Source organism: Chanos chanos, chromosome 5, assembly GCF_902362185.1.
Source record: "Chanos chanos chromosome 5, fChaCha1.1, whole genome shotgun sequence".
NCBI lineage: Eukaryota > Metazoa > Chordata > Actinopteri > Gonorynchiformes > Chanidae > Chanos > Chanos chanos.
The window spans coordinates 41,010,846-41,038,700 of NC_044499.1; the positions used below are offsets into that span (position 1 = coordinate 41,010,846).

The window sequence follows — 27,855 nt, forward strand, 5'->3', positions numbered from 1 at the left end:
ACTACAATGAACTGTATGGAGGAGTTATGAGAAAAATGTTATTAAATGTTAAATATTATTTAAAACTGGCTGACAGAAAACTTTGATGTGCTTTTGACTGTTGAAATGAAAGTTTAACTGTTGAGTCCCAATCAATATGATCTGCTTGAAGTAAAAAGAATTAGGTATTTGAAGAGGAGAGCCTAATGGCAACCTTTGTCAACAGAAGGGGGTGGACCTGTTATACACTGGGGTTGTGTGGCAGTACATGATACAGGAAATATGTATGGAAGGAGGAAGGATTGATTCAATCAACAAATCCTAGAAGCTAATGCTCAGAGTCAGGCAAGAAGTTGAAGTTGAGAGGAATTTAGATATTTTCAGTGATGCAATGCTCTGAAACAAACAAAAATCAATCATGAAATTCTTTCCCAAAAAAGGCTGGAGGCATTGGTATGGCTGTCACAGTCACTAGATTTGAATATTACCGCAAACATTTGATTAGATGTAAAATAATACAGTGCACACATGAATGAAAATCTCCGCTAAAAGTGCTCTACTAAAGGAGTGTGAAAATATTGCTCAAAAAAGAATACAAAGTCTGTTGCATTCAAATTTGTCAAAAGATCTTGTAGACCACGTGGAGGTTGGGGCAGCTTATGTCTTTTTTTCTGTTTAATTTTTTTTTAACACAAATGTGAATGGAAGCAAACACGTGGTTGAGCTGGTAAGAATAAATCTGAGATATTGGCTCATTCTTCGTGTGTTGTGTGGCAAGAGCATTTAGTTGCAAAAATGTAAGTATTGTGTCTTTATAAATTTAGCATATATTCATCCAGCTGTGGGAGCTGCAACCTCACAGGGGTAATATCAGATCATTTCCTTTTTCAAAACCCAACATGTTTAATACTACTAATGTTTTTAACTGCGTACAATACATTACAAAAATATGTTCTTAATGCACCTAATGAATCTGACATTATGGAAATTCTACATTACCTCAAAATGAGGAACAATCACAAGGGCACAAAACAAAGTATACTTTTATTAAACATGCTCTTTCACAAAATGCATGAAACTGTCTGTGTGTGTGTGTGTGTGTGTGTGTGTGTGTCTGTGTCTGTGTGTGCGTGAGCGCGTGTATGTGTATGAGAATTTTAAATTCATGATTATGTTTCCCAATAAGACTATGATGTAGGAAAGAACAAAAAACAGTTATGATACAGTTAACACTTCTCACTCAAGTCAATGCAGTCAGTTCCCAAAATATCGCAATATTAGCACTACACTTCAGCTCTGGACACATTATCATAGTTTCCTGTTTGAAAAAGACAAAATGATTGATGTGGCTCCAGCTGCATGGCTACTGGGTGTTGTAACATTCGCTATATGAAGTTGACTTTAAAGTAAAGTAAACTCTGTGGAACGAATGCCATCTGTGTCCTTATCAGGAGCCTCCTGTTGTCTTGGCATCTACATCACCTCCCAGATGCAGTTATTCTAGTCACATTTGACACATTCAAAATATTTATGATGTATTTTAGGGCTGGACACAGGCAAAACATGAAGAACACTGTGATGGTTTAACATAGAAGACAATAAAATAATAATAAAAAAAGACACTAGGTGATCTACCTGGATTTTGCCAAAAGAATGCATGAAATGAAGAAGAATTCAAGTGTAAGAGAAATGAAATTCAGAGTGTGTCAGTGGTGAACTCCTATAATGGAACATTTACCCTTCACAGGCCTTTACCTCAAAGATATATGTAAGTGATGTGATACATACATATGCACACATCCACCCTTCCCCAACTCACACATTCTGAGTATATTAAGAGAAAATCAACACCTCAGTTATGCATATAGTGATTAACAAATGGCTTTTCTTAATAAATATGTGAAAGTTTAATAAAAAGTCAGACCCTTCTGACAGCTCAAAAAAGTACACTACAGACAGCCCTATGTTCAATGCTGCACATTCCACTCAAAAACAAGAATAAGAAATGCTCAAACTTTCTCTACTTCTGATTTTAGGGAAAGAAATGACCAAAGTTGATGTTGCCATTTATTCATATATTTTCAAAATATAAACTCTCATTGACAGTATATTTGTTGAATATGAGTTTCCACAAAAGGCAAATGTGAGTCAAATAGCCATAGACATAGATGAGTCTCATACCAAATTTCATCAACGTATGTCAAACAAAAAAAAAAGTGATTCATTTCTGTGTGGTTCTTATTTATGTTCTTTATTTAAGTTTTTAGGCATAAATGTGACAATGATCGGGAAAAACGAAATTGCAGACCAGTCAAGAAGCAGTACGCCCACAGTAGAAACAATATCTTCAAACAAAGTGTTTACCATATGCTTTCATATGAAAGAATTGAAAAAGACTCAAAATGAATATTAACCTCTATGTGTTCCAAACCCTGTCACTCTGAGTCAATGCTCTTAATGAATACAAAAGCATGGGGTGAAAATAGGCTCTCAAAATGATTATGCCAGCACCTCACATCTTATTAACACATCAAGTATAACAACCATGTGAAAAGGTTCAAATTGAAAATAAATTTAAGTTATTTTTTAGTTCAGAAGTGGATATGCTTCATTGTGTGCTGATATGTTCACTTTTCTGGCCACATTGTTCTTATTGCCAGCACATAAATAAGCAATTAGTGTCTCAGTCCACATTGGGAATACACGAATCTTTATACTTTATGTGGTGTGACAGTGGAGATTTTTAAATATATGAAGATATATTTCTAATACATGAGTATATATAGGTTTCCCAATAAGACTATGCTGGAAGAATGAACAAAAACCAATTAAGATACAGTTAACACTTCCCACTCAAGTCAATGCAGTCAGTTCCCAAAATATTGCATTATTTGTACTACACTTCAGCTCTGGACACACTATGATAGTATCCTGTTTGAAAAAGAGAAAATGATTGATGTGGAGAAGTATTGCTGCAATTGCACGAATACCGGGTGCTCTAATGTTTGCTATATGAAATTGTCTTTAAAGTAAAGTAAACTCTGTGGAACGAATGCCATCTGTGTCCTTATCAGGAGCCTCCTGTTGTCTTGGCATCTACATCACCTCCCAGATGCAGTTATTCTAGTCTGAACTGAATCACATTTGACACATTCAAAATATTTATGATGTATTTTAGGGCAGAACACAGGCAGAACATGAAGAACACTGTGATGGTTTAACATACAAGACAATGAAAAAGGTGATCTACCTGGATTTTGCCAAATGAATGTATGAAATGTAGAAGAATTCAAGTGTAATAGACATAGAATTTAGAGTGTGTCAGTGGTGAACTCCTACAATGGAACTTCTCCCCTTCACAGTGATAAAATGCTCTGAAATAAACAAAAATCAATCATTAAATAGTTTCCCAAAAGAAAGTTGGAGGCTTTGGTATGGCTGTCACAGTCATTAGATTTGAATATTATTGCAAACATTTGGTGTAAAACAGAGCGAAGACAAGAATGAATGTCTCTGTGCTAAAAATGCTCTACTAAAGGAGTGTGAAAGTATTCCTTAAAAAAAAAAAACAAAGTCTGGGCCAGCTTATTTTTTTTTGTTTATTTTTTTTTTTTAACATAAATGTGCATGGAAGCAAACATGTGGTTGAGCTAGGAAGAATAAATCTGAGATATTGGCTCATTCTTTGTGTCTTGTGTGGCAAGAGCATTTAGTTGCAAAAAGTTTTGACATCATGAAAATTCTAGGTTATCTCATAATGAGGAACAATTGCAAGGGCACAACATAAAGTATACTTTTATTAAACATGCTCTTTCACAAAATGCATGGAACTGCATGTGTGTGTGTGTGTGTGTGTGTGTTGTATTCAATTATAAAATAATATTGTATTTAATGCTACTTATGAATACAAAAGCACTGGGTGAAAAATAGGGATTATGCTGGCACCTCACGTTATTAACATGTCAAGCATAACAATCATTTGAAAAGTTTCAAATTGAGAATAAATTTAAGGTATTTATTAGTTCAGAAGTGGATCTGCTTTACTGTGTGCTGATATGTTTACTTTTCTGGCTACACTGTTCTTATTGTGACCACAGAAATAAACGTTTATTGTCTCAGTCCACATGGAGAACACATGAATCTTTATACATTATGTGGTGTGACAGTGTTTGAAAATTTATTTATGAAAAGTAATGTGATAGAAAAAAATCAGTCCAGCTAAAATACTCTTGGTCGGAGCTCCTCCCATGGTCCTCAGTCCAAGCCCTAATCGTGCGCTAACTATAAAAACTAAACATTTGAAGGGAAATGATGAGAGAGACAGAGAGAGAGAGAGAGCGTGAGACTCACTATTTCATGTTTTGCATGTAGGTGGTTTTTATAATCTTACTTTTCACATTTTAAAAGTAAAAAAAAAACAGCTGATCATGTTGTTAACATTTCTTGTTGTTGTTGTTGTTGCTGTTGTTGTTGTTGTGTGCAGATTTGATCTTCTTTTGAAGAAATTCCCAAAATGCTGTTCTCAGCCCCAGTGCTTCTTCAGTTTATGGTGACAGCAACAGTGATGATGTGTATGTTCTCTGAGTGCACTGGCTCCTTCTCTCAAATTAAAGCTGCAGGGTTTTCAACATCTGATAATATCCTGAGTAACAGCTATGGCGTCATTTCTAGGAAAAATATGACAAAATGTTATGAAGCTGATATATTTCATGAGATAGTTAAAAAAAATCTAATCATTTTACATCAGCTAGTTTGACTAAGAATCTGTGTTTCATTGACTTTTTCTCACTGTCCACCACAGTATCAGTATCAGCTACAAGCGGTCCCCTTACTGACCCATGCTACAACTACACAGCTCTGGACCAGACCTGGAGAGCATCAAACAACACTGACAGTACCTCTCATTGTGACAGCAGATATGACTGGGTGGGCTGGTATCGTTTTTTCTATAATGGCATGAACATTCAACTGGCTGAGCGCTGCATTTCATTTCCCTACACATGTGGCACCTCTGGCGGCATCTGGCTTAATGGCTCCCACCCACAAATACAAGATGGGGTGGTCACACTTCCAACGTGTATAGAAATGACGGCAAGCCTTTGTTGTTATGAAACTTCATGGCCTGTTCGGGTCAAAGCGTGTCCAGGAGGTTACTATGTTTATAAGATTGAAGGACCAAGTGGCTGTTATTTCGCTTACTGTACAGGTAGAGTCACATTTTAATTTCAGATTGAATCCTGACACCAGTAACAGCGTTGCACTAAGACAATTCTCAACTTAAAACAAATGTTTGTTTTCAGACATTAATACAATTACCCCTGTCCTTTCTCCTGTGACACCTGAGACTTTCACAAGTGCGACTGCTCCTACTGGTAAGACATTGAAGACTTATATATCTTTATTTTGATACTTGCATCCGAAACCAAGTGTTTCTGGAGTGTCTGCATTCAGTTTAGAGCGTATTCTTCCTTTTATGATACATTTCATGAGATAGTTAAATAAAAATCTAATCGTTTTACATCAGCTAGTTTGACTAAAAATGATCTGTGTTTCATTAACTTTTTCTCACTGTCCACCACAGTATCAGTATCAGCTACAAGCGGTCCCCTTACTGACCCATGCTACAACTACACAGCTCTGAACCAAACCTGGAGAGCATCAAACAATACTCTAGCTCAAAACATGTGTGACCGTGACTGTGACTGGGCGGGCTGGTATCGTTTTTTCTATAATGGCATGAACATTCAGCTGGCTGAGCGCTGTATAGACACGTGGACCGCATGTGGCACTGCCGCCAAACTCTGGCTTAACGGCTCCCACCCACAGATACAAGATGGGGTGGTCACACTTCCAGTCTGTGTGGAATGGACTTTCAAGTGTTGTGAACATACTTCAAGCCCTGTTCGGGTCAAAGCGTGTCCAGGACGTTATTATGTTTATGAGATTACAAAACCAACTATCTGCAACAGGGCTTTCTGTACAGGTAGAGTCACATTTTAATTTCAGATTAAATTTTGACACCAATAATAGCGTGACACTAAGACAGTTCTCACTTTAAAACAAATGTTTGTTTTCAGACATTGATACAATTACCCCTGTCCTTTCTTCTGTGACACCTGAGACCCTCACAAGTACAACTACACCCACTGGTGAGAAATTCAGGAATTACAGATCTTTATTTTATGCCTTTTACAAAATACATTTGTTTTCACTGTGTGCATGTGTGTGTGTGCACGTGTGCATACTCATTTTTGCAAATTCAGGTGGACATTTCGCAGAAAGAACACCATTCTTTTGGGGATGCCTTGTCAAACTGGGGACAAAGTCCCCACTAGTAACAAAAGTGCATAGGTCCTTTTTTAGGCTCCAGATAGCAGCAGAAAGTCACTACAAATTTGAAAACATGACAGAGGAATTTTGGCTTCATCTCTATAGAATGGAGGGGCATGTAGCCACACTGTCCATGCTTTCTACAATCATTGATACATACATACATACATATACATACATACATACATACATTCATTCATACATACATACACTGCCTGGCCAAAAAACTAAATGCAGTTGGACCGCCTTCAGTTTTGATTATGGCATGCATTCGCCGTGGCATTGTTTTGATAACCTTATGCAAAGTCACAACATTTATTTTTGTCCAGAGTTGCAGTAATTCTTGGCTGAGATCTCGTTCATGACGGGTGAATCTAAGCACTCCGTAAAGTCTTCTCCAGTGCATCCCAAAGACTTTCAGTGGGGTTATGGTCAGGACTCCTCATGCTCCCTGAACCTCTTTCACAGTTTGAGCCTGATGAATCTTGGCATTGTCATCCTAGAATACGCCCGTGACATCAGGGAAGAAAAAATCCATTGATGGGATAACCTGGTCATTCAGTACATTCAGGCACACAGGTGACTTCATTTTATTGCCACATGTTTTTGAGCCTAGACCTGTCCAGTTGAAGTGACTCCAGATCATAACACTGCCTCCAGAGGCTCCAAATCCAAATGGTGACTTTTTTTGGCCAGACAGTGCATGTAGGTTCTGGTAAAAACAAACTTGAGAAAAAAAATCATTGATCTATTTGTCCAAATTTATTCACTACATATCTGAAATGGTTTATATAACAATTCTGATTGCAGATGTGTTGTACTCACATCTGGATGGTCTCGCCGCACCTGCTGCTGATGATGGCTCCACAACTGTTTACTTACAACAGCCTTTCAACTACTTTGGACGCAGCTACAGTCAGATACATGTGAGTAAATCAATTTACTTTGTTTTCAGCTGAAACAAGAATGTTCTCACCTTTCTCACCCATTGTACAGTGGGCCTAAGTTGGCCTGTTGGGTGGGAGCCTACTCATGTACATCCCTCAGGTAGATCAGTCTTGTTAAAATCTTCAGCTTCATGGATAATCATTCCAGTTTGCCTTAGGGCTACTTTAATCCTGTCGAGCCATCTTTTTCATGGTCTACTTAGTAGTCTTTTCCTGTGTGGTTTCCATTGTAGCATCTTCTTCACTTCCCTTTCTTCATCCATTGTGAATAAAACCACAAGAGTTGATGTGTTCAAATGATGTGTTCAATTTTCTTGATGTTGATATTTCTCATTCTGTCTCGTTTCACATGCACATGTATCATTTGAGTTTCTTGGTGAGAGCTAATGCTGGTGTATAGTCATTTGAGTATAGTGTTGTACATATGTGCTTAAACTTTCCTTAACATATAATTATCTTTGAGCAGTGGGTAGTGTGCTCCCACACTTTTGGTTAGCTTGCATATTTTCTGATCTATTTTTGGTTCTATTACTGGTTCCATACTGCCAGTCTCAGAAAGTGTACTGCCCAGGGAAACAAAGCTGTCAGTCCTGATAATCTTGATCATCTCTGTGTTTCCTTATTGTTGGTTTCTTCCTTTTGCCATATACTCTGTGTTGTTGTAACTACATTTGTGGCCATGACCAGTAAATGGTACATCCTCCTCATTAATGATAGCCTCCAGTTGTCTACTATAGGCAGTTTGTGCAATGTCGCAAGCATATCCAAAATGATAGGAGTGATTAAGCTGTAATCATTTTGTCTAGACAGGTTACAGATAGTAGGGGTGAGAGAATACTTTCTTGTCTTGCACCGATGCTTATTTCAAAGCTGGTTTCAGCTACAATAACTGAGCTGGCTTGAGATATGGAAGTGCTTTGCATTGATTGGAGAAGCTCTATCGGTATTCTTGTCATTTAAAGGACTGACCAGAGCTAATCAAAGTCTGTCAAATGATCCTCAAATGAGGAAGCATATGTGTTGTTCTATAAAGTGTTCCCAGGTTATCTCTGAGTGTCATCTTAGCATAGATGTTTGGTCTACTGTTGTCCACCCTGTCCTGAAATCAGGCTTGGTCAGGGCACAGTAGACTGGGAACAGCAGTCCAGAGTATGAGCTACTATGTTGTTCTCAACCCTCATTCAATTTGTCTTGCTTTTTTTTTTTTTGTTTTTGCAAATACACAATATGCATGTACAAAATAATATCAATATTTTTTCACACATCCCAGAGATGAACGAAACGCTCTCCATTCTGTGGCCATGTAGAATGATATTAATGAGTTTTACACTAAGACAAAGTATTTGATCTATTAATTACACAATTAGAACTGTGTGGGCTTTGTCCTAAACTAAAAAAGAAAGTCATTAGAAAAAAGAATTAAAAAAGCTAAAAATGAAACAAAATAAAAAACAGGTCAATTTCATTATTTCAGATCAATCACAATGGACAGCTGACATTTGATGCTCCATACGCTGCCTGGGACCCAAATGATTTCGAGACTATGGCAAGAGACCTCATTGCTCCACTGTGGACAGACCTCAACAATGCAGCTGCAGGAACCATCTACTACCAGGAGGTCACCAGTGGTCCTCTTCTTGAAAGAGCCACAGCAGACATTAACACCCTTTTTCCTACTCTGTCCTTCTCTGCTTCGTCAGTCTTTACAGCCACCTGGGATGGTGTTCCAGACTTTGCTCGAAATGGGGTGTGTGTTAGTATATATGTTTCATTAGTGATAGTAAAAGATTTCCTAATGGCTTGAACTTAGAAACTGAGGCATGCTTTCTGAAAAACAGTTTGTTTAATCAAGAACATAATTCTTGCATCTTTCAGGCAGCACAAATTCAAGTGATTTTAATCTCTGGAGGTCATCTTTCATTCATAATGATGAACTATGTTGTCGTTCCTGACACAGCTCAAGGCTGGAAGGTGAGGATTATCTTAAATATAATTGTAAAATAAAGTATTGTTCATCGAGTATAAACACTGACAACCATTTCAATGTTGGTTCTTTTTAATACAGGAAGGATTATTGAATTTTGTAAAATAAGCTATTCTTCAAGGATGTACTCATTAATCTTGAAATCCTGTATTTTTAGTCACAGTAGGGCCAGCATGAGGAAATTTTGATGAGTAATATTCAACGCTTAAACATTTACTTTAAATGTTATCTCTTTATATTCTGTGAAAGGGAAAGGTTTTAAAACTTCATTGTTCCTGTCTTCACTGATATAATCACACACAATTTTAGTTTGCTTTCTGAATATATTTACAGTCCATATGTAGGAAAAGAATTATGTTCAAAAAAGTTACTCCATCCAGATGAATTATTTCAACTGCTTTTTTTCTATTGACTGTGATGCTACTGGAAATATGAATGGCTCTCAGGCTGGCTACACTAGAGTGGAGGAAGGACGTTATTTCTCAATTCCTGTAGCTGAGTCTGAAGACCTCCCCTCAAGCAGCAACGTCAACATTAATGGTCGCTGGGTCTTCCGTGTTGACGGCAGCTCTGGAGGTAAGTTATTTTGATGGTAGCCTGTGACATCATCACAGTCATTTCAATTGATATTTAGTACATGGGTCAATTGTTACCTGAATTGCCCTCAGAATCTAGCATAGAAATGTGTGTGTGTGTGTGTGTAAAATTTAGAATATATTGATATTAGTAAACTAATATAATATATTAAGATGCTGCAAACATCTTTAACCAGTATATATACAGGCTATTGCTTGCTGCATTTAAGATAAATAATTAATACATGAAATTGCTTAATCTCCATCTAACCAAGAGTACATTAAACATCTGATGTCTAAAGCCATCGCAAATGCATGTCATGCGTGCAGTGGTGGTGGACCCAAGCGCAAGACACAATGACTGTGGTGACAAAAAGGAGGACGTTACTTACAAAATGAAGATAAATAAACAGGTGCAAACAGGAACAAAAACCAGTAACAAAAGGTGCAGCCAAACAGAGTGTATACAAACACAAACAACAATAGACAAAGGACAGGTCAAACACAAGGGCTTAAATACAAGAGGAGAACTAAACAGGGCAAACATGATTGGATGAAATTTACGAGGGGAAAACGAGGTTAATAAATGGAACAAACAGGATCAGGTGAGGGATGGAAACACACACGGAACAGGAGCACAAGACATTTCAAAATAAGAGTCCAAAAAAATGAGGTGCAGGCTGTGACAATGCAATACTTACACTTGCTAGGAAGTTGTCTTTTTCAGAGTGCAGAATTACAGTCCTGATCATAATTTCTGCTCTTAATTTGCTGTGCATTAGTCTGATTTTTCCTGTGAGCAAGAGACATGTATAATTTGATAAATAATGTCTCTCTCTCTGTTGCTGTGAAGTAGATCTCTGCGCTGAATTGACCTGTTCAGAGGATGAATGGTGTGGGGAGAAAAATGGAATCTATGGCTGTTACTGTGACGAGATTTATGACGAAACTGACTCTGAATCATTTGGTAGGACTGATGTCTGTGTGTCAATATGTGTGATTTGTGTGTGAGAAGATTGAAAAAGCACTGCATATGATCAACAGTTCTCCCTCCTTCTCTGTCTCTCTCTTTTTCAGATGCTGTTATGTCTTGTCACAGTAGCTCAGGAACAATCTCTCTGTCTCGCTGCCAACTCCTTGAGGCTGGTTTCCCTGCCCATGTGTTACACATGAATGACCCCAGCTGCACAGGGACCATCAGAGATGGCAGAGTCATATTCCGATTTGACAATAATTTTAGAATCTGTGGAACTACTCTCACTGTAAGTTTTCTTGTCTCTCTAATCTAAAATAGTGTTTTTCTTGTGGGTGTGTGATACAATTTAAATTTACAGTGTGGTGTGTCACAATTTGTGGGGGGCTAAAATGAAATTGTTTTAGATTTATGTTGCATTTAATTCTGATATTTCCAAGAACTTAACGTACTGTAGCGAGCTAAAATAAGGAAAACATTAATTTGAGACAACGATGAGACAACTTCTGATTTTTGACAGGAAGATTTTTTAAAACTTTTTCGTTATTCCTATAAAGGTGTTATGGCAATATGGCAATATCTCCCATATGTCATGAGTGGGGCTGACCTGTGACTGCTGTTATGTAATTTTCAGAACAATAGAATATTTATGGCTATGGCAATGTGCCATATGAAAAAGGCTGCACAGTGTGTGCAGATTAAGACAGTGTCAAGAAGACAGTACTGAGTAATAATCTCAAATACTATAATAAAATAAGACAGAACATCTCATTCTTTTCTTCAGTTAAAATGTTACATTTAATTTGTAACTACTTGAGTCCCATAACTTTTAGTACGATGTTATTAATAAACCATGAGTCTCAAATTGAGTGATCACTCCTCATGCATTGAATGGATAATTACAGAGAAATGTATTTGCTTAATTTATCCCCTTGCACATTCTGTGAGTGGAAAACAAGACCTGGAAGACTCAAGAGTACATTAAAAACTCAGCACAACATTAAGTCCTTTAACTGTGCTAATTCAGTTCATGCTATATAGACCAACAGCACACACTTCATGTATGAGAACTCCGTTCAAGGCTTAGTGGACTGGAGCAGATTTCGTATCAGCCGAGAAAGACAACTGAACCTGCGTTTTGAGTGTGCATATCCTATCATCCAGACCGTTTCCATGAAGGAGGACATCATCCCGCTGGAGAGGTGCCCTGTCTTTTTCCAAACATATGAAGTTATACATAACTGATTAAAGCAAATAACTTTATTACTTCTGGACGGACTTTTCTTAGACTGGTCCCTCTTCATACTGAAAAGCATTCTAATGCTGCTGTCCTGTATTCAGTTATAAGACTCAGGCGAAATCATGATCTTTCTCTCACTATCTCAGTCGCTTATCCTAATTAGGGTCACGGGGGGTTCTGGAGCCTTTCCCAGCGCTCATAGGGCCAGTCCATTGCAGGGCAGACACACAGACAAACACACTCATTCATACCTAGGGCAATTTAGTGTCTCCAATTCGCCTAACCTGCATGTCTTTGGACTGTGGGAGGAAACGAGAGCTCCCGGAGGAAACCCACGCAGACACGAGGAGAACATGCAAACTCCACACAGAAAGGACTCTGGCCAGGAATTGAACCCGAGACCTTCTTGCTGTGTGAGGCAACAGCGCTACCCACTGCGCCACCGTGCCGCCCGAAATCATGATCTGTGAGAGTAAATAGCCATTTCAAACGAAACAAACGCTTTAACTTGTCATCATGATTAACATAATAATTGAATGCTTATTGAGTATATACTTCCAGGGAGAGGTCTTTGGTCAAAGGTACTTGTTTACATTGTAGGCAAAGATTAGACCCTGTTATAGCTCATGGACTTCACACAGTATTTTGATGTTATTTTTTTTGACAACAGAATATTACCATTAACATATTAACAATATCTCTTTGTGTCACTTTTCATAAACTGAATTTCAACTCTGAGAAAGCCACTAATAAATATGAGTGTGCAGCAATTTTAGCCATTTTAGTGACCTTTGCTGATAGATTAACAACCCTGTTTTGAGCTAGAAAGAGACATAGCTGTTATGATGGATAGATAGATAGATAGATAGATAGATAGATAGATAGATAGATAGATAGATAGATAGATAGATAGATTACAAGGTACTGAGTGGAGTCTTTCATTTATAATGCTGTCTTTGTTTGTGCTTGTCTAGAAATGTTAATGTGGAGCTGCCAGCAGGTCAGGGGACATATCAGGTCCAGATGATTCCGTATCCGGATCCTGAGTTCTCACATCCCTTTGACTGGAGCGTGGATGAGATTGTGGATGAGCGACTCTATGTGGCAGTGCATGTGGATGGGGTTGATAGCAGCCATGTCGCCATGGTGATGGATACCTGTTGGGCCACTCCTGTGAGTGATCCTACGTACAATATCAGCTGGGACCTCATTGTTAACAGGTATGACTAAATGCTCCAGTCTTGTGGATGTACCACGTCACTGCACAAGGCTCATCATCTGAGTTTACTCTATCTATTTGGCTCAAGTATTTAAACATACAGTACATCTGAAACATCTGTTGTGATGGCCATATTTACAAAATGAAATTGTTTAGAGGTACTATTCGATCAGCCACACTCAGTCAAAATGAACAGCCCCTCCAAGAGGCCCCATTCAACTTCCCTCTCTCTTCAACTCACATTTTACCCTATATCTTGTTTTATCTCTTTGATTCTCTGCATTGATCTTTTTCGTTCCTTTTTCCAGATGTCCGAACCCTGAGGATGGAACAGTGGAGGTGCTGGAGAATGGTGACTCCACAACTGGCCTTTTCTCCTTCAGAATATTTACATTCGTGGGAGATTTCTCTCAGGTTTTCCTGCACTGTAAAACTCACATATGTCTTCTCAAGGACAACAGCTGTACTCTGGTGAGTTTTCAGATCTTGTGAGACATTTTCTCAGGTTTTGAAGAAAACAAAAGGATTCTATGGGGTTAGAGATAAGTTGGTGACTCACAGTGCTTACTAGTGTATCAGACCAAAACAAACCCCAGCTCACACCTCCAACTGGACTGATGCCAGTCTGAGGCAGAATGGCTTTCAAATCAGCTTCTTTTGAGGATTTCTTGGTAGTAATCAAGAAATTGCCACTGGCACCAGAAACATGCCATCTTGACATTCAGGTCTTACATTTGGTTTGTTTATTATATCTAGCTTTAGTTATAGAAGAAATGACATTAACTCACCCTAAACTTGTCTATTCTCATTTTTTCAGCCATGTGATCAGGCATATCACTTGAGGAGACGCAGGTCTGTGGATGGCCATGACAGTGCTTCAGTTTCTTTAGGCCCACTGGAGTTCTCAGACAGAAACACAGGTAAATACTGAAGCTATTCATCCTCAATTTGAAGATCAAATGCTCTTTTGTTATTGATTATATACAGTAGTGAAGTGAAAGATATAATATATGAGATAACCTCAACAAATTCACAGTCTTAGGAGTCAGATATAAATAGAATAGGTATGTAGTAGACATTAAATTTTCACACAATGTTTGGTTTGGGTTTAATCTTTTCAAAAAAAAAATTTTTTTGTAAAGACATATGCAAGCAACATATCAGATCTATCACTTACTCATGTGTCCTCTGTCGGGTCTCTGGTTTCTGTGTTTTTCACATCACTCTTCTCATCACTCTGTAGATGCTGTTGATGTGCAGTTCTCAACAGCTGTGAGGATACATAGGGCTCCATAGGGCTGAAGGTCTCTGTTAAAGCTACAGATCCAGCATACGATCAGCATGTTTATGAGCGGATATGACATTAATACCAGTGTTCAGCACTCTGCAACGCTGTGTTCACTGAGGACATCCTGAATTTACGCATCACAGGTGTAATAACCTCATCAGATGAAGTTGCATTATCCTGTACGCCAAATCATTGCAAGCATATTTCTATGTACTGTGAAATTATAAAATTATTGATGAAAATTTTGCTGATAAAAAACCTTGTGCCCTAGTCTCATGGGAGATGAAATGCTATTGAGAGATATAATCTGTTTGTTTATAGATTTCCCAAGATTGTAACAACTTCCTCTGTATTTTGGTAACTTTGACTGATTGTGTTTTAACAGTTAATGTAATTGGCTAATAATGCAACCATCTTGAAGCTAAGTGACTCCAATTTCTTATCGTACTCTTAAATTCTCTGTTATATACACCGTCCTTTAAATAAGAAATAAAGATATAATGCTAAGGAGCAGCTGTATTGCCCTTTAAACTGATTTCAATCGGCTGGTCAGCAGACTGAATGTGAGGATAACGAAAAGTTGTACAGCGTCTTACCAGACAAACTGTCCCGTTCAGTAACAGTCAGGCAAATCCTTCGGTGGAGCGCATCTCCTCAGTCCACAGTCAAGATCGTATTCGCTTATTTTCCAACTCTTCGTATCAGTGGAGAAGTACAAATCTTATATGCCAACAGTATCAAATTTAAAGTACCGTCCTGAAAGCACTGAGCCTTTTTACGAAACGTGTTAACTCGCTATGAAACGTATTAAGTAACTGACTTGAATGCTGAAACAATTGGTGCTGCTGTAGAGCGCGGTCAAGACTGACTGCAGTAACCACAGAGAGGAAGCGACCCTTTCAGACGAACAGAAAAAGGAATGTTTCCCGCCCCTAAGCTGTACTGCACTCTAGTGAACGATTAGTGTGGCACCAGTTTCTTTGCACTCCCCCCTCTTGGCCTCGTTTCCTCTCCTCCTCCATTATATGGTCTGTCATGAATAAAAAGGGTCGAAATATGTCATATGTTCACTTTTACAGCCTCAGAAAAAATACAGTTATTAGTTACAATTTGGGTTGGGTTGTTTTGTGGCTCTTCATTCAGGGACCATTTACACAGTGGAGAAACATTTCACATGTCAACTTTTTGCAAGGATTTCTTCCCCATGGTCGCAAAATAAATAAATAAATAAACAAAAATTCCTAGATAATGCCTTGAAAGAATTTGACTGATAAGGAACAGTAGTAAGACTACATAACGAATGGTGGAAGACCATTCCATAACTTTATTCTACAATATACTTAGTTTGTCATGATGTGATTATACTGAGAAATGGCTGTGTATGACAGAGCGAGCAGACAATATACCATCTTGCAGAAAATGTGAATACCCTCTTAATTTCGAACTGGGAAAAGAGGACAGTTTCAGGACCCCCTCCAACAGCTACACTGTAGTCGTCACTGGGGAAAACTGAGCATCAAGGGGCTCTCTAAGTCAGGTTTCCCCTCAAAAAGTACGGCTGAGCTTCAATGCTCATATATACTATGACAAATCAAGCAATTAGGGAGTTTTGCACACTTCGAAGGTGTCTTGACTGTAAGGAAGTTTATTAGTTTACAGTTTATCAGCAGATCCAAATGAATGGCACGGTGGCAGAAAACAGCTGGCAAATTGCATGCGTTTCCTTTCCAGTTCATTCCGTAACATATTTGAAGCCTTTTTTTTTTAAAATTAAACAAATAAAAAACAAATGACACTAATGTACATGTAAACATCTGAGAAATAGCCTTCCTTCTGTACAAGGATACTTGTGAAATCACATCTAACTTCTTTTTTCTTTTTAACTAACTTCTTTTTTCCTGCAGCATTTCCGCTCTTTTGTAGGTCATACAAAAAAAAAATGATCACCAGTCCAGCACTGGCTACTAATGCTCTGTATGTACTTTGAAGCAAGTTAGCATTGTTGGAAATATAAAAGTAGAAATGTATGAGTGAAAGAAATGTAATAAATCATCATAACACTGAACATGATGGCGTAATATCATCTAACATTTCAACCTAAACATACACCAGATTTAATTACATTTAATCATATTAAAATTGCATATCTACATGCACATCATAATAAACAAAGTAATGCTTTTTCATTAATGCTTTTTCGGACACACATTTCGCAACTCTCTGTAGAGCACTCTGTAACATAAATCCATTCCATAAGATTTTATTCAGTACAAATGCATTCACTGAAGTGTGCTCATCACAAACACATAGCTGTAATCCTTTACTTCAGCAGATCTACATGCAGCAGTAACACAAGCTATGTGCAGACACCTAGTGGGCGTGGACAGAACACAACATATTTTGATAGATTATTCAATAGGTGTAGGCTTTTATCTCAAAAAGCTGCTCTGTTATTGGATAGACTTGACACACAATTTGTTTGGCTAACTGATAAATCCAGTTTTGTAAAAAGATCTTCTGTATGCAGTTTTATTGTGCAACAGTATTTGTACTCTTTTGAAGTTACTTTGGAGTACACTGTGTTGCTCAAGGGCTCATTAACCACTGTGTGAAGGATCCAATCCTACTATTAGTGAGTGATTACAACTTCTTCACTATTTTCACCACTACACACCACAAAAGTCAGCAGGACCCCGGCCCTCCAGGACTGGAGTTTGAGACCCCTGATGTAGAAGCTGGGCCGGCTTATGTCTTTTTTTCTGTTTAATATTTGAACACAAATGTGCATGGAAGCAAACACGTAGTTGGGCTGGTAAGAATAAATCTGAGATATCGGCTCATTCTTCATGTTGTGTGGCAAGAGCATTTAATTGCAAAATGTAAGTATTGTGACACTTCATAAAATTTTGCATATATTCATCCAAACCTGGGAACTGCAAAACTAAAGGGGAAATATCAGATAATTTTTCTTTTCCAAATTCAGCAAGAACACCACAAATGCTTTTAAACTGCACACTATACATTACAAACGTATATTCCTGATGAATTTGACATTATGAAAATTCTACATTACTTCATAATGAGGAACAACTGCAAGGGAGCAAAATCAAGTATGCTTTTATTAAATATGCTCTTTCATGAGCATAAAACTTCTGTGTGTGTGTGTATGTGTGTGTGTGAGAGAGAGATTTTCAATATGTATTCTAACATATGGACATGTATAAGTTTCCTAGAAAGACTATGCTGGAGGCATGAACAAAAACCAGTTATGATACAGTTTACACTTCTCAGTCAAGTCAGTGCAGTCAGTTATTCAAAACATCACAATGTTTGCACTTCATTTCAGCTCTGGAGACATTATCATAGCATCCTGTTTGAAAAAGAAAAAATGATTGATGTGGAGAAGTATTGTGTATTGCACACGATCGCTCCAATTGCACATCTATTGGGTGGTGTAATATGTGTTATGTGAAGTGGTTTTTAAAGTAAAGTGGTTACTTATTTGTACTTATATTTCTTTCTTTCTTTTTTTAAAAGACAAAACAGCCTTGTATTCATAGTATTTCATTAAGTTTTCACTGCTTTGCCACAGTGCATTGTGCAAGTCAGTGCCCAAAATTAGGAGATTCACACAAATTCAACCACCGGCAACTCTGTGGATGAATGTCATCCGTGTTCCAGGGTTCCTTATCAGGATCCTCCTGTTGTCTTGGCATCTACACCACTTCCCAGATGCAGTTATTCTAGTCTAGTCTGAACTGAATCACATTTGACACATTCAAAATATTTATGACGCATTTTAGGGCTGGGAACGTGCAAAACATGAAGAACACTGTAAGGAGACACTACGTGATCTGCCTGGATTTTGCCAAAAGAACACATGAAATGTAGAGGAATTCAAGTGTAATAGAAATAGAATTCAGAGTGTGTCAGTGGTGAACTCTTATAATGGAACTTTTCCCCTTTACAGGCCTTTACTTCAAAAATACATGGAAGTGATATTTGCTTATACACACATGCACACACACATGTGCACGCTCACACACATGTGCACACGCACACATATCAGTCCTTACATGGATGGAGACAAACAAAATCATTAGAACTCAATATATTTCAAAAGTGGCAACTCTTCTAGCACACGCAGAAATCTACCCTTTCCTTACCCCACACATACAGCGCATATCAAGAGAAAACCAACACCTCAATCATTGATATCTAGTAATTAACACATGGGTTTTCTTAATAAAATATCTGAAAGTTTATAAAAACTTAAACCCTTCTGACCAATCAGAGAAGTACACTACAGATGGCCCTGTGGTCAAGAACAAATATAAGTTGCACATTCCGACTGAGAGCAAAAATAATAAATGCTTAAGGTTTTTTTTTTCACCTTTCATTTCAGGGAAAGAAATAACCAAAGCTGATGTTGTCATTTATTTATGTTTTCAAAATATAAAGTGACAGTAAATTTGTGAAATAAAAGGCAAATGTGAGTCAAATAGCCATAGACACAGAGGAGTCTCATACCAAATTTCAGCAATGTATGCTAAACACAAAAAAACTGCAATTCATTTCCGTGCTGCCCTTATTTGGGTTTTTAGGCAAAATGTGGCAATGATGAGGGAAAAAAAGTAATTGCATAACAGTTTAGAAGCTGTACTGCTAGCGTAGAAATAATATCTTCTCACGAAGTGTTTACCATGTACTTTCATATGAAAGAATTGAGAAACACTTAAATTAAATATTAACTTCTGTGTGTGCCTAACTCTTTTAGATTAAGTCAATGCTATTAATGAATACAAAAGCATTTTGTGAAAAATAGGCTCTCAAAACGATAACGCCGGCACCTCACATCTTATTAACGTGTCAAGCACAACAATCATCTGAAAAGTTTCATAATGAAAATGAATTAAACGTATTCATTAGTTCAGAAGTGACTATGTTCTATTGTGGACTGATACGTTAACTTTTCTGGCCACATTGTTCTAAGTGCCACCACAGAAATAAAAATGTATTGTCTCAGTCCACATGGGGAGCGCATGAATCTTTATACATTATGCGGCGTGACAGTGTTTGAAAATGTATTTATTAAATATAATGTGATATTAAAAACAAAAAAAATCAGTCCAGCTAAATTATTCTTTGTTGGAGCTCCTCCCATGGTCCTCAGTATTTCTCATATTACAATAACTATAAGAACTAAACATTTGAAGGGAAAGGATGAGAGAGGGACAGAGAGAGAGAGAGAGAGAGAGAGAGAGAGAGACTCATCATTTCATATCTGGTATATAAGTAACTTTTATTTCCTACTTTTCACATTTTAAAAGTCAAGAATTGTATGTAATCATGTGGTTAATGTTTTTGTTGTTATTGTTGTTGCTGTTGTTGTTTGCAGATGTAATCTTCTTTTGAGGAAATTCCCAAAATGCTGTTCTCAGTGCTTCTTCAGTTTATGATGACAGCAACAGTGATGATGTGTATGTTCTCTGAGTGCACTGCCTCCTTCTCTCAAATTAAAGCTGCAGGGTTTTCAACATCTGATAATATCCTGAGTAACAGCTATGTCACTATTTCTAGGAAAAGTGTGAGAAATATTAAGGGTTAGGGCTAAGGTTAGGATTAGTTTGTTATTCTTTACTTTTGTTATAGTGAAAGCTGAAAGACAAGAATAACGAGTTTACCTTACCACTAACCTTAACCCTGACTGTACTCTGACCAGAAAGCACTATCACACCTTTGTCTTACCAGTAACAACAATATCCTTTATTTAAAAAAGTACCAATACAATTTTTTTCTGTAGGGCCCCCAGAATCTAGCATAGAAATGTGTTTGTGTGTGTGTCTGTGTGTGTGTGTGTGTGTGTAATTGTGCAATTTAGAATACACTGTCTCAGTTACTAATACGACCATCCTTAATCCCCTATCTATTCTGTAAAGTGGTAATGCCCTATGAATATGTGTCCTCATGCTGGCATATCGTGTGTTGATATGTTTCATTACGCTTTTCTCACTGTCCACCACAGTATCAGTATCAGCCACAAGCAGTCCCCTTACTGACCCATGCAACAACTACACAGCTCTGGACCAGACCTGGAGAGCATCCAACAACACTGCCAATCAAAATCTATGTGACAGCACATACGACTGGGTGGGCTGGTATCGTTTTTTCTATAATGGCATGGACATTCAACTGGCTGAGCACTGCATTTCTTTTCCCTACACATGTGGCACCGCTGTCCGTTTCTGGCTTAATGGCTCCCACCCACAAATACAAGATGGGGTGGTCACACTTCCAGTCTGTGGAGACTGGAATAACAATTGTTGTTATTTCACTTCAAGCCCTGTTCGGGTCAAAGCGTGTCCAGGAGGTTACTATGTTTATGAGATCACAAGACCAAGCGGCTGCAGCAAGGCTTTCTGTACAGGTAGAGTCACAGTTTAATTTCAGATTGAACCTTGACACCATTTACAGTGTGTAACTAAAACGGTTCTCACTTGTTTGTTTTCAGACATTAATACAATTACCTCAGATGTTCCTCTCACGACACCCACACCCACTGGTAAGACACTGAAGAATGATGTGTCTTTATTTTGATACTTTCATCAGAAAACAAGTGTTTTTAGAGTGTCCGAATTTAGTTTTAGAGTCTGTTCTTCCTTTTACTACAATGTTACCACCATAACCCCCATCTTTTTAAGAACTGAGGCTGCAAACATCTTTAACCAGTATATATGTATACAGTCTATTGCTTGCTGCATTTGCCGTTTGGATTGGCGACACTTCCTGCATTTAAGATAAACATTTAATACATGAAATTGCTTAATCTCCATCTAACCAAGAGTACATTTAACATCTGATGTCTAAAGCCATCATAAATGCAATACTTACACTTCCTAGGAGGTTGTCTTTTTCAGAGTGCAGAATTACAGTCCTGATCATAATTTCTGCTCTTAATTTGCTGTGCATTAGTCTGATTTTTCCTCTAACCAAGAGTACATTTAACATCTGATGTCTAAAGCCATCATAAATGCAATACTTACACTTCCTAGGAGGTTGTCTTTTTCAGAGTGCAGAATTACAGTCCTGATCATAATTTCTGCTCTTAATTTGCTGTGCATTAGTCTGATTTTTCCTCTGAGCAAGAGACATGTATAATTTGATAAATAATGTCTCTCTCTGTTGCTGTGAAGTAGATCTCTGCGCTGAACTGAACTGTACAGAGGATGAGTGGTGTGGGGAGAAAAACGGAATCTATGGCTGCTACTGTAATGAGACTTATGACAAAACTGACTCTGAACCATTTGGTAGGACTGATGTCTGTGTGTCAATATGTGTGATTTGTGTGTGAGAACATTGAAAAAGCACTGCATACAATCAACATGAGCAACAGTTCTCCCTCTTTCTCTCTCTCTCTCTCTCTCTCTCTTTCTCTCTCTCTCTCTCTCTCTCTCTTTCTCTATCTCTCTTTCTCTCAGACGCTGTTCTGTCTTGTCACAGTAGCTCAGGAACAATCTCCCTGTCTCGCTGCCAGCTCCTTGAGGCTGGTTTCCCTGCCCATGTGTTACACATGAATGACCCCAGCTGCACAGGGACCATCAGAGATGGCAGAGTCATATTTCAGTTTGATAACAACATGAGAATCTGTGGAACTACTCTCACAGTAAGTTTTCTTGTGTCTCTAATCTAAAATAGTGTTTATTTTGTAGGTGCGTGATACAATTTAAGTTTACAATGTGGAATGTCAAAATTTGTGTTGGACTAAAATGAAGTTCCAGTGTTTTTAGATTTACTTTCTATTTAATTTTGAAATTTCCAAGAAATTAACTTACTGTAACAAGCTAAAATAAGCAAACATTAATTTGAGACAATGTTGAGACTTCTGATTTTTGTGTCACAGCCTGCACCTCATTTTGGACTTTTAGTTTGATATGTCTTTGTGCTCCTGTTCTGTGTCTGTCTCCGCCCCTCACCTGTTCCTGTTTGTCTCATTTATTAACCTCGTTAATTTGTACCAATCATGTTTTGCCCTTTTTAGTTCTCCCTCTGCATTTAAGCCCTTGTGTTTGCCTTGTCCTTTGTCTATCGTTGTTTGTGTTTTGTATGCACACTGTTATGCTGCACCTTTTTGTTATCGGTTTTGTTCCAGTTTGCACGCGTATTTTGATCTTTAGTTTGTAAGTAAAGTCCTCCTTTTGTCACCTTCAATCTTCGTGTCTTGCGCATGGGTCCTGCACCACACCACCAGCGTGACATTTTGACAGGAAGAAGTATTATCCTTCATTGCAAAGCCGCATCTGATGGATGATTTTTAGAACTTTTTAATTATTCTTATAAAGGTGCAAAATTGTGTTGGCCATGCACTGTTTTTTTTTATACAGACTTAAACACGGCATTGTGCCGTATGAGAAAGGCTGTACTGTGTGTGCAGATTAACACAGTGTCAAGAAGACAGTACTGAGTGCTAATCTCAAATACCTGAAGGAGTGGTGGAGAAATGAGTCAAAAATCCATAACACAGGAGAGAGGTTTATAAGAGAAGGCTGGCCAACATCTCATTCTTTTCTTCAATTAAAATGTTACATTTAATTTGTAACTACTTGAGTCCCATAACCTTTAGTACGATGTTATTAATAAACCATGAGTCTCAAATTGAGTGATCACTCCTCATGCATTGAATGGATAATTACAGAGAAATGTATTTGCTTAATTTATCCCCTTGCACATTCTGTGAGTGGAAAACAAGACCTGGAAGACTCAGGAGTACATTAAATACTCAGCACAACATTAAGTCCTTCAAATGTGCTAATTCAGTTCATGCTATATAGACCAACAGCACACACTACATGTATGAGAACTCCGTTCAAGGCTTAGTGGACTGGAGCAGATATTCTGTTAGCCGAGAAAGACAACTGAACCTCAGTTTTGAGTGTGCATATCCGATCACCCAGACCGTTTCCACGAAGGAGGACATCATCCCACTGGCAAGGTGCCCTGTCTTTTCCCACATGTATGAATTTGTAAATAACTAACATTTGTAACTGACTTTACTACTTCTGGACAGACTTTTCTTAGACTGGTCCCTCTTCGTACTGAAAAGCATTCTAATGCTGCTGTCCTGTATTCAGTTATAAGATTCAGGCAAAATCATGATCTGTTAGAGTAAATAGCCTATTCAAACAGAAGAAACACTTTAACTTGTCATCATGATTAACATGTTAATTGAATGCTCATTGAGTATGTATTTTCAGGGATAGGTCTTTGGTCAAAGGTATTTGTTTACATTGTAGGCAAAGATTAAACCCTGTTATAGCTCATGAGCTTCACACAGTATTTTGATGTTAATTTTTTTGACAACATACAGTAATATTAACATTTAACATATTAACAATATCTCTTTGTGTCACTTTTCATAAACTGAATTTCAACTCTGAGAAACCCACTAATAAATATGAGCGTGCAGCAATTTTAGCCATTTTAGTGACCTTGGCTGATAGATGAACAACCCTGTTTTGAGCTTGAAAGAGACATAGCTGTTATGATAGATAGATTACAGAGCACAAAAGTGGAGTCTTTGATTTATAGTGCTGTCTTTGTTTGTGCTTGTTTAGAAATGTTAATGTGGAGCTGCCAGCAGGTCAGGGGACATATCAGGTCCAGATGATTCCGTATCCGGATCCTGAGTTTTCACAACCCTTTAACGGGAGTGTGGATGCAATTGTGGATGAGCGACTCTATGTGGCAGTGCATGTGGATGGGGTTGATAGCAGTCAGGTTGCCCTGGTGATGGATACCTGTTGGGCCACTCCTGTGCGTGATCCTACATACAATATCAGCTGGGACCTCATTGTTAACAGGTATGACTAAACACACCAGTCTTGTGAATATACCACGTCACTGCACAAGGTTCAATCACCATCTGACTTTATGCTGTTTATTTGGCTCAGATATTTATACATACATCTGAAACATCTGTTGTGATGGCCATATTTACAGAACGAAATTGTTTAGAGGTACAACTGGAGCTGCCTCACTAAGTTAGTCAAAGTAAACAGCGCCTCCAAGAGGCCCCATTCAACTTCCCTCCCTCTTCAACTCACATTTTATCTTACACACTCTATCCCTTTGATTCTCTGTATTGACGTCTTTTTCGTTCCTTTTTCCAGATGTCCGAATCCTGAGGATGGAACAGTGGAGGTGCTGGAGAATGGTGACTCCACAACTGGCCTTTTCTCCTTCAGAATATTTACATTCGTGGGAAATTTCTCTCAGGTTTTCCTGCACTGTAAAACTCACATATGTCTTCTCAAGGACAACAGCTGTACTCTGGTGAGTTTTCAGATCTTGTGAGACATCTTCTCAGGTTTTGAAGAAAAGGAAAGGATTTTATGGGGTTAGAGATAAATTGGTGACTCACAGTGCTTACTGGTGTATCAGACCAACACAAGCCCCAACTCACACCTCCAACTGGACTGATACCAGTCTGAGGCAGAATGGCTTTCAAATCAGCTTCTTTTGAGGATTTCTTGGTAGTAATCAAGAAATTGCCACTGGCACCAGAAACATGCCATCTTGACATTCAGGTCTTACATTTGGTTTGTTTATTATATCTAGCTTTAGTTATAGAAGAAATGACATTAACTCACCCTAAACTTGTCTATTCTCATTTTTTCAGCCATGTGATCAGGCATATCACTTGAGAAGACGCAGGTCTGTGGATGGCCATGACAGTGCTTCAGTTTCTTTCGGCCCACTGGAGTTCTCAGGCAGAAACAAAGGTAAATACTGAAGCTATTCATCCTCAATTTGAAGATCAAATACTCTTTTGTTATTGATTATACACAGTAGTGAGGTGAAAGATATAATATATGTCAGATATGAATAGAATAGGGTATGTAGTAGATATTAAATTTTTACGCAATGTTTGGTTTGGGTTTAAATCTTTTCAGACATTTTTTCTTGTAAAGACATATGCAAGCAACATATCACATCTATCATTTACTCATGTGTCCTCTGTCTGGTCTCTGGTTTCTGTGTTTTCTACATCACTCCTCTCATCACTCTGTAGATGCTGTGGATGTGCAGTTCCCAACAGCTGTGAGGATACATAGGGCTCCATAGGGCTGAAGGTCCATTAATGTCAGCGTTCCGCACTCTGCAATGCTGTGTTCACTGAGCGCATCCTGAATTTATGCATCACAGATGTAATAACTTCATCAGTTAAAGTTCCTGTATGCCAAATCATTGGAAGCATATTTCTGTGTACTGTGAAATGATAGAATTATTGATCAATATTTTGCTGATAGTAACACTGTTTTAAATTAATCATATTGCTGCTAAGATTACTTAAAAAAAACCTTGTGCTCTAGTCTCAGGTGAGATGAAATGCTATAGAAGATATAATCTGTTTGTCAGAGCTATCTCAAGATTGTAACAACTTCTTCTGCATTTTGGTAACTTTGACTGAATGTGCTTTAACAATTAATGTAATAGAGTAATAATCAATTGTCAAAAATAATAATTATTGAATACGAGGATGATTGTGAATCACTTCTGTTCTGTTTTCAGGTTTTTCTATTTTACTGTTATGATCAGCTTTAAATACAAACATTTACAAAATGCAGTCATTTGGGCGAAAGTGATGTGTCTGATTACTGCTGTAGGGGGCGACAGAGCTTTGCAGTTGTAAGTACAGTTCAATCTCTGGGGGTTTTATGGATGGGACCTATTTGTACCATACCATCATACTCATTACTGAAATATACACTCATATTTTAGCTTGTCAGAGTCACAAAGCAGACGTAACAGGATCACCCTGAGCAAATGTGTCAGAAGACACTTCAAGCACTTTCTAATGGCTCTTATAACACACATAAAAGCAATGATCATACAGCCATAACGGGTGACCCGTAGCCCTCTGCACAATACCTCGACAACAAAACAAAACAGACATTGTCTTGTCTTTTTCGTTTATGTATACTCTATCTTAAACTCTTGTGCTCTGGGATTTGTGATAATCAGTTTTATAGCTTTTGGCACTAGGTTTGTTGCAGAAGATCACACAGGCACTGAGATGGTCATGTGGATTATGTTTTCCATTTTGTGTAAAGTGTCAAACAATTATCCTGAAAAGATCAACTTTTGAGATGGTTTGATGTCATTCTTTTCAGAATTAGTGAAAGAATACTCAATAGAATAAAAGTGAATTGTGATTATTGCATGAAGTGTACATAGCCTACCATAAAGTCTATCATAAAATATGTCCAAGTGATTAAGCATGCACTTTTTTAAAAAATGATTTTATTTTCCTAGGACTGCTGTTAGCTTTAAATATGTTTGCTGATGGTGGTCTTAAGAATGCCAACAAATACTCTTCAAAAATGCTCTTCAACATCTGCTGTAGTAGAGAGTCTTCTGGGACAGTGAACTAATAGAGACATTTGGCAGGGAAACTTGGCATTTCTTATGAACTATGAATAAATCCTCTGGAGCTGCATGATTTCCCACTGTGTTTGGGAAACAGGAAGAGAATATCAGTTTCTCTGATTTGTCAAAGAAAAGTCTTGGCCGTGAATCAGATTAAGTGAAATATTGACTTCCATTAAGAAGGATCCAGAGCCAATGTCAGAGGATGGATAATTTGATTTATTTAGAAAAATAGACTGATGACTCAATAGTCAGATAGACTGATGAATTCATAGATAGCCTGAGACAGCAAAGACATAGAAAAGCACACTATGAATACGCAGTTGCAGCCAATGGTCTCATTCTATGGGTAAAAAGATTTTCACCTCTACTGACCTCTCTGATATTTTCCCACGCTCTATAGAGCTAAATAGCATGTGAAAGTTAGATTAACTTGTTTTGTTAAAATCCATGTTTCAGTGATCGCAAAGGCTTTTTGATTTTACACCCAATCATTCTGCCCAGTGTCCACTTTAGACAGATCACAAGAGACTATATGTAACTAATGCTGGTCAAGTGGAGATGAGATAGTTAGAAGGCCTTGAGGCTAAGATTAAGGTTGAGTCCTTCTCAAAAAAGAAAACATGCCCTGGGATTAACTTTTGATGTATGAAACTCACATGGCTAAAATGGCTCTCGGACTTCTTTTTCCTTTTTATGTCATATCACAATTTTGCTTGGGGAGCTTCCTGAAATAATATGCATTTTATAACAGATACATATGTTTACATTATTTGTGTCAGTTGTGTTTCTCACAAGGCGTTTTCAGATAAAATAGCGAGCTTTGTGCTTTAGTGTTTGTGCTAATGTGTGTGTGTGTGTGTGTGTGTGTGTTAAAATTGTAATATGCTGCTT

At 37.8% G+C, this 27,855-nt stretch overlaps 1 protein-coding gene across 1 annotated transcript; it reads left to right on the forward strand.

Moving 5' to 3' along the window:
- Positions 1-23,381: 23,381 nt before the first annotated feature.
- Positions 23,382-25,636, forward strand: LOC115812549 (uromodulin-like). The gene is made up of 4 exons (XM_030775030.1): positions 23,382-23,524; positions 24,147-24,392; positions 24,702-24,864; positions 25,604-25,636. Exons 1-4 carry the CDS (start codon positions 23,382-23,384, stop codon positions 25,634-25,636), a joined length of 585 nt encoding a protein of 194 aa, XP_030630890.1.
- Positions 25,637-27,855: the final 2,219 nt, after the last annotated feature.

Coding starts and splice junctions, on each gene's coding strand:
- LOC115812549 (XM_030775030.1), top strand. CDS start 23,382: ATGTATGAGAACTCCGTTCAAGGCTTAGTGGACTGGAGCAGATATTCT. Junction 23,525..24,146: donor GACATCATCCCACTGGCAAG/GTGCCCTGTCTT, acceptor GTGCTTGTTTAG/AAATGTTAATGTGGAGCTGC. Junction 24,865..25,603: donor AGGACAACAGCTGTACTCTG/GTGAGTTTTCAG, acceptor ATCACTCTGTAG/ATGCTGTGGATGTGCAGTTC.